Here is a 14,643-nt window from a genome sequence, read left to right on the forward strand (position 1 = left end):
TTCTTGCAAACTGGTAGTAAAAGCAGCGGGAGGCTCTGCCCACCGCCCAGACATCATAATGGACGCCTGGGTGCTCCCGTTGCGAACTGGTAGTAAAGGTAAGTAGAACCCACCCCTGCTTAGGATGTATTATACTTTCCATAAATGAATGCTGTGTAGATCAATAGCATGAATAATTCATGTTAGGAAATCAGATTAATAAAGTGCAGTTCATTCAGCGTGAAGGTTTGAGGACTTTAAACCTCCAACTGAGCTCCATGTACCAATGCAACACATGTAGAAAACCATCAAGTCTTTTTACTCTATTATATAAACCACAACTTTGTTTTCTTTTTAATATATACAAATGTACATTGTTTTTCCCTTGGAAACGGTCTTAGGCACATTCATCACTGAGGATTTGGAATAGCTTTGGAAACTTTATAATTTGTTTTGCTTTTAAGTTTTATGAGATCATATACACTTATGAATGCAGAAGTAAATAACTGATCATAATGTGCTTTAGCTAACGAGCTTGTACTCTAGTTTCATTTCAAATCTATTTCTGATATAAAAATATGATACAGAATAATTGTACTCAAAAACTTGTATCAACTGGAAGGTCGAATATTCCTCAGAAATCTATAGTAACTGGAGTACAAGTGTGTTTTAGCTGCCTTAAAGTCCTGAGACATCTCATCAATTCCCTCATGATGCTTCACTTCTATATTCTAAATACATGCAGGAAAAAAAAATTATTCTACAAGTTCTGCAAGTGGGGGTTGGATCTGATCAGTACTTGGATGAGATTCTTCCAAAGGGTGGGACTGTAGATAGAACAGGAAGTTGAAAAACATCTCCAAAGAAAGCAATATGGAACCGAAAATCTTTTGCTACTCCCATTAAACTGACACAGAAAAATTAAAGATGTGCATTTAAGATTAATTTGAAAAATTGTATTTAAATTTATTGATTTCCATACTTAGCTTACATCCTGTTGAATTCCATTTATTGTGAGAAAGGAAATACAAACAATTTTCCATTTTTACTTGCTTCTTAATACTACTAAAAATACTTGGAATTACTTGTCAAAATAGATTTACAAAACCTTTTATAACTCTGATGTTTAGAACATATTTTATAAATTACTAATCTTTATGGTACTTTAATTCATTATAGTTATTTGTTCTGTTTATGCTAAAAGTATTTAGCATTTCTGCTTTAGGGACCGTTTTGAATTCAACTATCTATAAGTATCTGCAAGCAATTAGCATCTTATGCAGTTGGTGGCCAGATCTAATGGCAATTCTTAATCAATGACTCTTAAGTGAACGTTTTCTTCTGTTCGCAGCAATATTTTTAGAAAATATATTGTTGTGCTCAGGCATCCTTTCCATCATCCAGTTCCACAATTCAAAACACAGTTCAGGCAGCAGTTGAGAAACTAATAACACATTTACAGGATTTGGAATGAGAATTAACAGTTGATCGCTTTTTCACCAGTATGCATCTAGCTAGCGGATTAGCTAAGGGGAAGAAGAAATGAAAACAGTGTCTGGTTGGCATATTGAGAAATATAAACCAGAAATTACCCCAGCATTCTTTTCTTGCAAATCCAGAAGTGTGAACAGTTCTCAAGATGAATGGTGAAAAGAATCATCTCACATTAACTGAAAATAGGGTAATAGAGAAAAATGAGTTGAAAGTTAGCTATTAGGCTGGAAGTGCAGTTAACGAAAGCAAGAGGCGAAACAGTAGTAGGACATGAGGAGAAAGGGCTTCCTCAGCCAAGCCACCTAACTCTATTCTTTTGTGGCCCTTCAGATTATAGGGAAATCAGGATTCTCAGTTAATAGAAAGGCTCCCTGAACAAAAAGTGACTAAGTAGACACTTAGACACAAAAAGTGACTAAGTAGACATTTAGTCACTTTTCTTTTTAGTGTATGGCCGTGAAGGTGAAGCTATGGCACATGCGCCATATCAGTGGGCATGTGAGCTCAGCTCCAATTTTCTGGCCTTCTGGGCCCACCAGAAGTCGGGAAACAGGCTGTTTCCGGCCTCCAGAGGGCCTTGGGGGGCTGGGGTAGGGAAGGCCCATTTTTTGCTCTCCCCAAGCTCCAGAGCCTTACTATGATCCTGGGGAGGGCGAAAACAGCCTACCTCCCCTGGAGGTCCTCCAGAGGCTGGAAATGGCCATTTTGCTGACTTCCGGTGGGACCGGAAGGCCCATTTTTCGCTTTCCCCTGGCTCCAGATGCTTTCTAGGACCCTGGTAAGGGCAAAAACGGCCTTCCCCACCACCCCCCGGATGCCCTCCGGAGGCCAGAAATGGCCTGTTTGCCGACTTTTGGTCCCACCAGAAGTTGGCAAACGGGCTGTTTCCGGCTTCCAGGGGGGTGGGAAAGGCTGTTTTTGCCCTCCCCAGGCTCCTAGAAAGCCTCTGGAGTCTGGGGAGGGTGAAAAACAGGCCTACTGGACCCACCGTGCCATCACATGCCAAAAGCAGGAGCACGGGGGGGTGTCGTGCATGCATACGCTGGGGGGTGAGGAGCATAGAATTATGGGTGTGGGCACACACATGCGTGACAGCCCCCCATGTTCCCCATGCTTTTGGCACGTGATGGCAAAAAGGTTAGCCATCACTGACGTATGATGACGTAGCCAAGGAAGTCTACAATGCTTTTTACCATAGAGTTGTTCTGGCAGTCCAAGGTTGCTAGTTCATTTTGTTCACTCATCCATGGTACATCACAGGCACAAACTAGTTTTGCACCAGCTGGCTAGCAGCATTTGGGTCATTCAAGTTTTCTTCTGCCGACCTTGCCTTATATCCGGGCAGAATCAGTGCTGGGCCCTGCTTCCACACAGAATGCTACTAGCTTTTCCCATCGGAATGGTATCTATTTATCTATTTGCATTTTTACATATTTTTGAACTACTAGGTGGGCAGAAACTACAGCCTCCAGGCTAATGATGGGAGCTCACTCCGCCATATGATGCCACGGGCTCAAATCACTGGAGTGCTGATCATCTCTGGTCAACAAATCCAGCGTCTTTAAGCTGCTGCACCACTACAAAACATAGAGGGAAAAGTATAGGGGGAACATTTGACAGGGTCTCCTTACATTCAAGATTATATTTTACATAAAGAATTTTTTTCTTATTCTTTTAACCGTTTTTCTTGGAATAAGACAGTTTCCCTTTGAAGTTGGGTTGTTACGAGATTGTAAACAATGATGGCTACTCATCATCATCTTCTGGACCATTGTTTTATAAGGTTTGTAATTAATATAGTTTCTGTTGCATTATGCAATGGCCTGCCATTTTCTGGGTATTATCCAAAACTTTAAGGCAGTTTTCTTTTCCAGTTCAAATAGTTCAAGAGATGACTTCATATAAAAGAATAATAAACAGAACAAAGTACACAGAATCAGGATTTAGGGTTGAAAGCTTTTGGACCAAGACCTTCCATTTTTTCCATCTGTCTGATGGCTATGAATGTGGTTAGTAGGCAAGTATTATTTTGATGCAGAAGATGTGCTTTGTATCAGAGCAACATCTTTGCAAGAAAGTTTAAAAGTTTAAAGATTGCCCTAATATTGAGCCTGTTTAGAGAGAATTTTTTTTCTTTAACTAGCTAAAGCCGGGTCCTTGTTTCATAGTTATTGCCAAAAAGCAAAAACCTAATGTGTCCATAATAATAGCCTTGCAATAAAGATTTGGATGTTCTTCAGCATATACAATAGGGGAAGAAACAGTTAATGGCAATTTATGTTGATTCAAGTGGTGCTAGTATTATTACTTCACAATTCAGCCAGAGAAAATAGCCTTAGAGCCAGAAAGTAAGTTTTCATTCCATTTCTTCTGAATCTTTTTTCTCTATGCAGAGGGATTGGCAATGCATAGCATTATCAGAGCCAAATACAATTGTATCCTATGCAAGATCTTTGCAGTTTAGATCATTGCTAGGAAACCGTCAGCTACTTAACAGCATAGATCCTTATAAGCCAAGTGGATTTTTAATTGGAATCCTAAATATTTAGGTGCTTAGCACTATAATTTTAAAAAGTGAATTAAAATAGTAAATTTTCAAGCTGAAAAATATTTTTAGATAAATGCAGTTTGATTTATGTACAGGGTTTTTATTTAGAGAAATGTACTGATATTTATAGTATTTTTGTTGAATACCAGTTACAAAAGAGTAGTTGAGCGCTAAGGTTAATATGGAAGTATATGTGCAAAAAACTTTAATAAGAAAAACAATCATACAAACATGAAAGTCCATCAATATACATTGTTCGTTAAACTTGGTAATTCATAAAAATAGGCAAAGCAATGGATTTTATTGCAACCCGGGTTAAGAACCATTGCCATAAAAGGGTGCATGTGGCAATTTATAACTTGAATAAGCAACAGTATTTGTTAAATAATATGCTTGTACTCCATGGAAACATAATTCCTAATTCTGTAATGTATTATGGGTTAAGCTCCTTTAATATCAATTTTTTGAAATTCTGAGAATTCATGATAATAGTAATTTTCGCTTTCACTGAGTTGATAACCCATTCATAGATTCAGAAATACACATTTTCAAAGATCCTATGTATATTTTTTAGCAAAGTAAGAACTCATGAACTTAATCTCTGTCTAATGAAAAATACAATATAAATAGGAACATTTCTTTTTTTCCTTTCTTTATTAACAAGAGACACAGAATGTACAACTTTCTGTGAAAAAAATTGCTGTTTTTAAGTGAAGATTTTTTTAAAAAAATTGAAGCACAACTTCATATCTTTTATTTTTATTAATGGCTTCTTAACTCTTCTTATTCTTTCATTGTATATTCAGTATATCAGTTATATTTACAGGTTGTCCTTAACTTACAACAACAACTGAGCACAAAATTTCTGTTGCTAAGTGAGACATTTGTTAGGTGAGTTTTGCCCCATTTTATGACCTTTCTTGCCACCGTTGTTACGTGAATCACTGCAGTTGTTAAGTTAATGACACGATTGTTAAATGAATCTGGCTTTCCCATTGACTTTGCTCGTGGGAAGGCCACAAAAGGAGATCACATGACTCTGGGACACTGCAGTCTTTATAAATACATGTCAGTTGTCGAATATCTAAATTTTGATCACATGATCACTTGGATGCTGCAAGAATCGTAAGTGTGAAAACCATTTTTAAAGTCCATTTTTTCAGTGCTGTAACTTCAAATGGTCATTAAATGAACTATTGTAAGTCGAGGAATACCTGTATTCTGGTGCCGCTTAGCTTTGAATGGAAAAATTAAATTAAATTAAATTAAATTAATTAAATTAAATTAAGTATATTTGATAATATTTTCTGTTGTTTAATTGATACTTTCTGAAATGTCATGCATTTTAGTTCTTCAATTAAGGAACAAGTAGAGGAGTTTTCCCCACTTGGTGTTTTCCAAAAGTTTGAGAGTTAGCACTGCCACCCAAAGATGTGATGTGGTCCAACATATCTGCAAGTGAACAGATTGGGAATGTTAATATGTAGAATTTAGAACTGAAAATGTTTCATTGGACTACTGTTTCTGGCTTGCCACTATTCCTTTAATGTCAAACTACATTTGCTTGTTTATGGAGATTGCTTCCCAATATCTATGAAGATTCTCAGTCATCCAGGTCATTTGTGCTTTTTCAGCTCTGAAAGAAGCTTCTTGGATGAGAAGTGAAATGTCTTCAAAGAAAAACCAGAATGTCCAGTTGCCCCTTGAAAAAACACCTTTGGGATTGCTTCCCAATGTTACCATTTTACAGTATTAAATGTTGGTTCTTTCTCAAAATGTTTGGACAATGTATATGTAAAATGTTTTAGTTTGGCTATCCCAAGATTAACCACTAGGTGTGATTATCTCATATTCTTATTCTAAGAGCTAGATTGAGCAAGCATGACCATAATTAGACCAAGCTTTAACAAGAATCACTTGGACAGTTTTCAGTAGACTACGTAGCATAACTTGTAAAGATTGTTAGCTATCACTTCTTCCAATAGTCTAGTAAGACATCTTTTTATTAAAGAGGAGTTTCTTGGAGGACCTTAAACATTCTTTGTTTAGATCTACGTTATTAAAAGATAAGTATTGTTTCATAATTTTGAATCAGTGGACTAATTTTCTGTTAAAGCATCTATTTCTTTTAATGAGGGACATTCAAGGAGACCCACCATTATTGAGAAGGAGATTTCCAACAAAGATGGGTCGAGGGTATTGATTAAATTTCTCTACCATTCCAGACTTGACATCTTTCAGAGTAGATATAGTTTTCCTACTTGAAGAGTTGATTGATGATTGCTAGCTCATATTTGTACTCTGTGGGGATTCGATCAGGACTGGTACCCCTGTAATGAGATTTTACTAAGTACAACCAAGTACATGTTTGCTTTAGCTTACATTGCATATTTTGGCACCCAGCCCTGATTTGAAATACCTTAGAGCTTTCTGTGATTACTAATAATGTGAATTCCTAAGGATCATACTTTCTGAATCCAGAATGCTATCATGTTTCTGTAGGTGATCATGGAAATTAATAACTTTATTTTGGCCTGCCACAATGTTTCACAGCAAGATCCTCACATAGAGCAGTTGATTAAAACCTGATTTCACTATCAGATAAAAGGCCTCTATCTTTAACCCAATGCTTTACACTGATACCCTTATCTTTTAGGCATGAAAGTAAATTAATTTCAAAACCATCTGTGCTATCGGTAATCTAATTTTCTTTTCTATGCTTTTTAATAGAAAATTAACTGGCTCCTAAAAAGAATGAAGTAATATGTATAGCAGGGAATGAGTAATTCTTTTGCAAGTGGTAGAAAATAGTTACAGTTTTTGGAACACAGGACAACTTGTGTTCTGTTGAATCTAACAGTATCTGTTTTTTTAGATTGATGAAGTTCCAGTTAGGCTAGAAAAATCAGATGCTTATCAAAATTCTGAACGTTAAATTTTAACATTATTTTAGCCTGTATCTTAGTTAAAGGGACTTAACTTCCAAGGATTTGATTTTCTGCTTCCCAACTGTGTTGAACCAGGGTATTTTTGACTTTTTTCAAACCTATTCAGGGAAAGTTGCTTGCTGAAAAGTACCAATAGTCTTACTTGCCCATTCTGGCCATAACTGAGAACAGACAACTATTAGCCTATCACTTCTTATTTACTATCTAACTTCTGACTGTTTGTAGGCTTGCCGGTGAAAATTCCTTCAAAAACACTAAGGCTAGTGTGTCAACAGTAGTGCATTTGAGTTTCTTTTCCTTATCATTTTCACATGCTGTGGGATCCAAGAAACTCTCCCTTTTAAATTTTTAAATTGTTTAATTTGTTTTATAAATGGGGTGTTTTAAATTTTCGGCCAAAATATTTAATAATTTTAATGGACTTTTAATGTTTGTATTATCTGTATTTTATCTTGGCTGTTCACCGCCCTGAGTCCTCCGGGAGTAGGGCAGTATAGAAATTTGATAGATAGATAGATAGATAGATAGATAGATAGATAGATAGATAGATAGATAGATAGATAGATAGATAGATAGATAGATAGATAGATAGATAAATAAGCAAGCAAGCAAGCAAGCAAGCAAGCTGGGATACAGCAGTTGCTAAGCATCACTTCCAAGAGCAGAAAATGCCCTATCAACATAAGCAACAATACTTTAGCACCATTCCAGAAGTGCCACTGGACCCCTTGAAACAGCATTTGCTGTCTGCAGATATGGTGCAACTGACACCAAGATATACTGAAAATATTCACAATGTCAGCTCCTCCCTACCGGTTACAGCATCATGGGTCTAGGACAGTTGGCCATGGCCACATTGTCTCAGCTATTTGATCATGGAGCCCCTGCCCCAGGTGATCTGCCATGGCCCCCATACTCCCAGCACACTGCCATGGCTACCCACCCAGCTGCACCACTACCAAATCATTGCTTCATGCTATAGTGTTATCAATAATTAACATTTTTTTAAAGCAAGTGAGGTCTTTTATAACCTAATGCAAGAGACTTCTTGAATAATGCAGACTACATTTGTTCCATAACTTTGGTCACAACCCGATTTGGTCATGACCCGAACCTAATTTTATAAATTTGGCGTTTATAAAAAAAATTGGCACGAAAGGGAAGATCGGCTGTGAAAAAAAAAATTGTGAATTTTTTGGTCGGAACCCAATTTGGTCGTGGTCAGAAGCGTTCGTGACCAGTGGGTTCTACTGTATTATCTTTGACTTTCACCAGGTTCTTCAACAGGGAGCAGTTTGATTTTTATGGATCACTTCTTCATAACATATGTTCATATGACAGGGCTCAGCTGACTGAAAAGCAGAATGTTTGTATGCAATTTTGGTAATATGTGCATTTGGCTTTCCTTATTTTGGAATATAGCAGACATACGTTTCAAATGGTTGTATTTGGTCCGTTCTGATGCAACTTTGTGAGGATCTTTACAATATTGTTGCTCTTCTTCCCTGCAAGTTGAAGTACTGTTCTTGTTACTCTTAGTCAACTGTAGCCTCCTTATTGAAGCCCAGACACTTACAGTCCTGTGGGTTAAAAAGTGGATGATCTTTTTGGTAAATGGATCATACTGTATTATTTACAAATATCCCAGGCAGCAGCCCAATCTTGTGTTGAGGTTGTAGGTTCTAGATTTGTAATGCTGAACACCGTCATATACAGTACTTAAACCCCATAATGATGAGAATACTTCACACTAAAACTGCAAAATAGAATTAGATAAAGATACAAAATTTTAAAGGTCAAACCAATGTTCATCAAATCCAGCCTTTAGTTGACTGGAAATTGTAGGAGTTAAAGCCGAACATATTTGGGTAGCAGCAGGTTATGGAAAGAATCAGCCTTGTTTCCAATGGGAATTAAATACTGAATAGCATCAATTGGAAATTAGGCTGATATTGTCAGGACCTTACAAAATAGAATAAGAATAAGGAGCCATTACATTTTCCTTCGTTTTTTGTCCTCAAAATATACTGTATCTGTTCCTAAAATAAGCAAGAAAGCTGTGGTCATACTGTGGGAGTGTTTTATGTGAATGGTATTTGTGTGGTGTAAATAGTATGCTGGGGTGCATCAGCACATGTGAGACTCCTGATCTAACCTCATAGGTGTTACAGTTCCTTCTCTTTTTTATCCATATTTATTTTCTCATTTTATGAAGATTGAGTGTGTTTGCTGTTTACCTGTTTTATTGTGTGGGTATCCATTCCATGCATTATTTTATTTCAAAAAAAAATAAATCAGTTTTTTTTAAAACTTCAATTGGATTCTTCTTCCCTGTAAATTAAATTCATTGTTTTGTGGCATACACTTGGCAACAGTAGAAAAAAAGGTTTTGACTTTCTACTTTGTGACATCTTTTTGTGTATTTGAAGAATATTAGCCTATCCCCTCTCAATTTTGTTCAATTCTCAACATTCTTGGTTTCATCAGTTGCATCGTAGAACTTTGTTTCTAATCCACTGATTAAACCTTGTGGCCTTTTTGCTGAACTTGTTCCAGTTGTTCTGAATCCTTCTTAAGTGTGGTGCCCAGCACTGGATGCAGCAACCATGAGAGAATCAGACCAAAATAGCAGAAAGTAGAATTATTCCTTTCCATGATTTGAAAACAGTAGTTCTGTTGATGCAGCCTAAAATTGCATTTGATATTTTTCCCAGCGGTATTACATTATTGTCTGAAATCAAGATTGCAGGCAACTAATATTTCAAGATATTTTTCGCAAAAGGAGTATTACTAATTCAGTTATCTACTATAATTCTCCCAATGTATATTTGATTTCTATTTTGTAAGCAAAGAAAGAATTCATATGTTAAGTTTAACTCTTTTATTTTAAACCCATTATTCTTCATTCATCAATATCATTTTGATCTTTATTTATGTCCATCTCATTCCATCTTAATTCTTTTGCAGTCTGGTCAGAATTCTCTCCATTTTTTCACCCAACTCATTAATAAAAATGTTGAGTAGAGGACCCAGTACTGAACTTTGTGGCACTCCACAAAGATCCTCTCTACAGCTTGATGAAAAACATTGATGGACTTTCTTTGAGTACAATCTTCAAGCTAGCTATGTATTGACTTAATTATCATGCCACTCAGCTCATGCTGAGCTAGCTTGTTGCTGCCTTGTTGTTCAGGACATAAAAGCATGGTTTTGCTGCCATGATCGAAGAGCAAAGCTTCTTTATATTGCCTACTTCAAAGATATTTGGCTTTTTTAAAAAAAGATTACTATTCTTAGATATAACTCTTTATTTGTTCAGGCTAGACTAAATCTGCATCTGTGCTTAATCGTATGCCAAGATGCTAAAAATAGTTTTAGAATGTTAGCATGATTTCATCTTTAAAAACTATTATATTTCCCATTTAGTAAAATAGGCAGATGGGCTTTTTTTTTTTCTCTTTTCTCTCTCCATTCTCGATGTTCGGTTAAGTTTCTGTATAGATTCTTGCTTCTATTGCATGTCTTTTTTTCTCCCCCAACTTTGGATAGGTTTTTGTTTGTTTGTTTGTTTTAAGAGCCATTTATTTCTCTTTTTTTATATAACATTCCTCACTAAAACATAACATTTAAAAATATGGGAATTTTGATGATAGGCTGTAATTCATATATAATTAAAATGAGACTATGTTGTATTTGCATGCTGTCTTAATATTACATATGGTATTCAAATTCTAAATTGTAGCCCAGAGTAATTAACCACAGGATTCACTTGTGTTTAATGAGGATTAGAATGGTTTTGGTTTAATTTGGACCAGCTTTAAGACAAGTATGATTCAATAAAAGGCAATACATTAAACTATTCATCGAAGAGGATACTTCTTTAGTCTGCATTTGTTCTTTTCATAATTTGTTAAAGGCTCCGTTCTGCATATCTAGGCCAGAGTAGTGCTGAACATTACTCTATTTCCAAGTTTTTTGTTGGTATGTTGTACAACATTTATTTATTCCAAAAAAAGCAGCACAGAACAATAGTTAACAGAAGAATGTGGAGGAAAAAAACAAGAATGTTTTGAATTGATTTTGTTTATTTCATTTTTGGTTGTGTTTCCTTTAGCAGTTTTCTCCTATGTGAGTTTATACAGAAATTATGACATAGTCAAGTTTGTACTTTTTCTTATTAGAAACACTTTTTGCTGGGGATATTCATCTTTTTACCGAGGTAACCAGCCTTTTTTGTGGTGGACAGCCTTGGACTTTTGAAGGCATATCTCATAAAATGGATGTGGCACCAGTCAAGACAAACTGGTGAGACCAATATAAAGCTATCTCTCTATTGTATATCTTGAAACAATGTAGTCATTGTTGCAGCTCCTTTCAAAGCAGTTACTTGATCACTTTGGAACAACCTATATTTGAAAGGGGTGGGGGTGGGGAATTGTTAATAAATGGTGCACTTCCCTTTTATATAAATGATCTTAGGAGTATAGGATTTTCATTCCAGGAATGATGGACTGAAGCTTTCTCAGTCAGCCAGCAATATTCTGCCTAAATTCAGTAGTTAAACTAGTGAAGACTAAGCAGTGGTGGAATTCAACAATTTTTTACTACCGGTTCTGTGGGCATGGCTTGGTGGGCATGGTGTGGCTTGGTGGGCGTGGCAGGGGAAGGATATTGCAAAATTTCCATTCCCACCCCACTCTGGGACCAGCCAGAGGTGGTATTTGCTGGTTTTCCGAACTACTCAAAATTTCTGCTACCAGTTCTCCAGAACCTGCCAGAACCAGCTGAATTACACCCCTAAGGCTAAGCAACATTACTCAGATTGTATTTTTTTTTAAAAAAAGTTTAAAAGTCTTTGAAAAACTTACTAGATTTCAATCAAATCTGATGTGGCTCAGACTATATACTACTATACATTTGTTCCCATAATCTTTAACTAATTTTAATAGAAATAGTGCACCACAAGGCAAGAAATTTTGAATCAAGGTACCTCAAATGATGCCCAAAACAGTTAGGTGACATGCTTAAAAAAGGATATTTATAGAGAATTTAACTTCAAATTACCAAACCAACTGGGCCAAAGTAGTTATTGCAATAATTTTGTGAGTACCATTGGCTTCTTGATATTTGATAAGAGTGGCAGTTGAGGACATACAAGATCAGCTTAGTTGCATTTGTGATATTTATAGCTTTTTGTCCTGAATATAATTTTTTTAAAATAATACAACTGAGATTTCATTCTAAAGATTAAGACTTGTAGCTCAAACATAGTATTGAAGCAAATTTAACTGCAGCTATTGTTCTCAATTATGTATCTTTCTGTCAAATTCAGTAATTTTTATTTTTCTATTCATCAGTCTTATCATCAGCTTTATTTTCACCTTCATGTTTTCTTAGTACAATTGTGCAAGCCAACTATATTCTGTAAAAATGAAGGGCAGATTTTAAGGTGACTTAATAGGGATCATATCAGGAACAATAAGAATTCATCCAACATCCAGAAGCTGTTTTAAAAAGTAAGTTATTGAAATCAGCATGTTAGAAAAAAATATCCATGCTGGATAAGTTACATACTAGTGGATAAAGAAACCAGCAAATCCAAACATCAAAATGATCCTAATAGTTAATGTTCAACACTGCATAATCATTGCTTGGCTTCAATCAAACTACTTTCCCAATTGAGAACAATCCCAATTATGTGGATTCAGTTGATTTTGTGAATAAAGGTAAACATATGTGACCATGGATAATGTTCAAGATCCAATCTGAGTTGGTCACCAGAACCAAAGGTTTATCCTTCCAATCTTTCAGGCTTGTGCTGGAGCCCATCGTTAGGGAACTTCTCTTTCTCCAGAAAATATGCAATGGGATATTCTAAGTGTTGTATTTATATGGTTTCTTGTTGTATGTAGCTTTTAGTTGTTAATTAGGTTGTTGATGGCTAGCTAGAACTACGGTGGCACAGTGGTTAGAATGCAGCAGTGCAGGCTACTTTTGCTGACTACTGGCTGCCTGAAGTTTGGCAGTTCGAATTTCATCAGGCTCAAGATTGATTTAGCCTTCCATCCTTCTGAGGTCAGTAAATGAGGGCCCAGATTGTTGGGGGCAATATGCTGACTGTGTAAACCACTTAGAGAGGGCTGTAGAGCACTGTGAAGCAATATATAAGTTAAGTGCTATTGCTATGAAGTCATTAGTTGTTGTTTTCTTGTGCCACCACACCCCAAAAATAGCCAGAGAAATGTTTGAAACCTGGGAAATAGTCCCTTCTCAGTCAATGGGAGTGCTGATTTATCATCAGCCTATAAGGTACTTTGAAGCCAAGGGCAGGCAGCATAAGGAAACAACAGCTAATTACTTAATAGCTAGCCATCAACACTCTAATTAACAACTAAAAGCTACTGCACAACCGAGAACCATATAAATACAATGCACAGAACAGCCCAGTGCACATTTTCTGAAGAGAGAGAGAAGTTCCCTGATGATGGCCTCCATTATGAGCTCGAAAGCTTGGAAGAATAAACCTTTGGTCCTGATGATGGAATCCTCAGATTGGAATCTCTGTTTATTTTGTTCTAAATTCTGTTGTCACTATTGATGCTAGAAGTTATAATTTCAGTAAGGCAAGGAAACATTTATATGTTTCTTCTTCCCAGGAAGCTTTGGGAGAATTCCAGGGGTAATGTAACAAAAATCTGTGCTTAATGAAAGCCTAAATAAGAATCAAATAACCAACAGTAATAATCTCTCCTTAATAAATGTTCTCAATCCAAATCAGAATAGAAACTGGTGCAGATCAGCCAAATTTCTCTCCCTGTTTTTGTCACGGCTGAATTCTTGGAAACCCTAATACTTACAAGTGTTTATAATTCTATATATTTAAAATGGAATTGTAACTACAGGTAGTCCTCAATTTATGACCACAATTGAGCCCAAAATTTATGTTGCTAAGTGAAACATTTGTTAAGTGAGTTATGCCCCATTTTACAACCTTTCTCACACATTTGTTAAATGAATCATTGCCGTTGATTTGATTTTGATTTGATTTGATTTGATTATATTTTTATACCGCCCTTCTCCCGAAGGACTCAGGGTGCTGAATAGCCATAATAAAACAATATACAAGACAAATTTAAAAACCATATTAAAATAATTCAATTTTTGGCCAAATTTAAAATTCCCATTCTACAACCCTTATAAAACCATGTTAAAAACCCATATTTAAAACCTGATTAAAATTATTATCCCATCAGACCGGCTTGCTGGAATAACAGGGTCTTCAGTGCACGACGGAAGGCACGGAAGTCGGGGATCCTTCGTATATCCGGGGGCAATTCGTTCCATAGGACAGGAGCCCCCACAGAGAAGGCTCTCCCCCTAGGAGTCACAGTCGACATTGTTTGGCCGACGACACCTTGAGGAGGCCTTCTCTGTGGGAGCGTATCGGTCGGTGGGAGGCAGTCAGTGGCAGCAGGCGGTCCTGTAAATATCCAGGCCGTTGTTAAATTAGTAATATGGTTGTTAAATAAATCTGGCTTCCCCATTAATTTTGCTTGTCAATAGCTCACAAGCGTTGATCACATGACCCTGGGACACAGCAACCATCATAAATAGGAATCAGTTGCCCAGCATCTGAATTTTGATTACGTGACTGTGGGGATGCTGCAATGGTCA

At 36.4% G+C, this 14,643-nt stretch overlaps 1 protein-coding gene across 6 annotated transcripts in view; it reads left to right on the forward strand.

Annotated features, from left to right (window-relative positions):
* Window positions 1-14,643, forward strand: part of FBXL7 (F-box and leucine rich repeat protein 7) — a 161,299-nt gene that overhangs the window by 125,494 nt on the left and 21,162 nt on the right. The window contains exon 1 of one of the 6 annotated variants that reach the window (XM_034411900.2): window positions 11,151-11,274. The exons of the other annotated variants lie outside the window; for them this stretch is intronic. Coding sequence (XP_034267791.1) covers window positions 11,250-11,274 — 25 coding nt within the window. The 5' untranslated portion in view covers window positions 11,151-11,249. Of the gene's footprint in view, window positions 1-11,150; window positions 11,275-14,643 lie in introns of those variants that run through there. 6 annotated transcript variants of the gene reach the window in all.

This window comes from Pantherophis guttatus, chromosome 3, assembly GCF_059756535.1.
Source record: "Pantherophis guttatus breed Tessera chromosome 3, ASM5975653v1, whole genome shotgun sequence".
NCBI classification, from domain to species: domain Eukaryota; kingdom Metazoa; phylum Chordata; class Lepidosauria; order Squamata; family Colubridae; genus Pantherophis; species Pantherophis guttatus.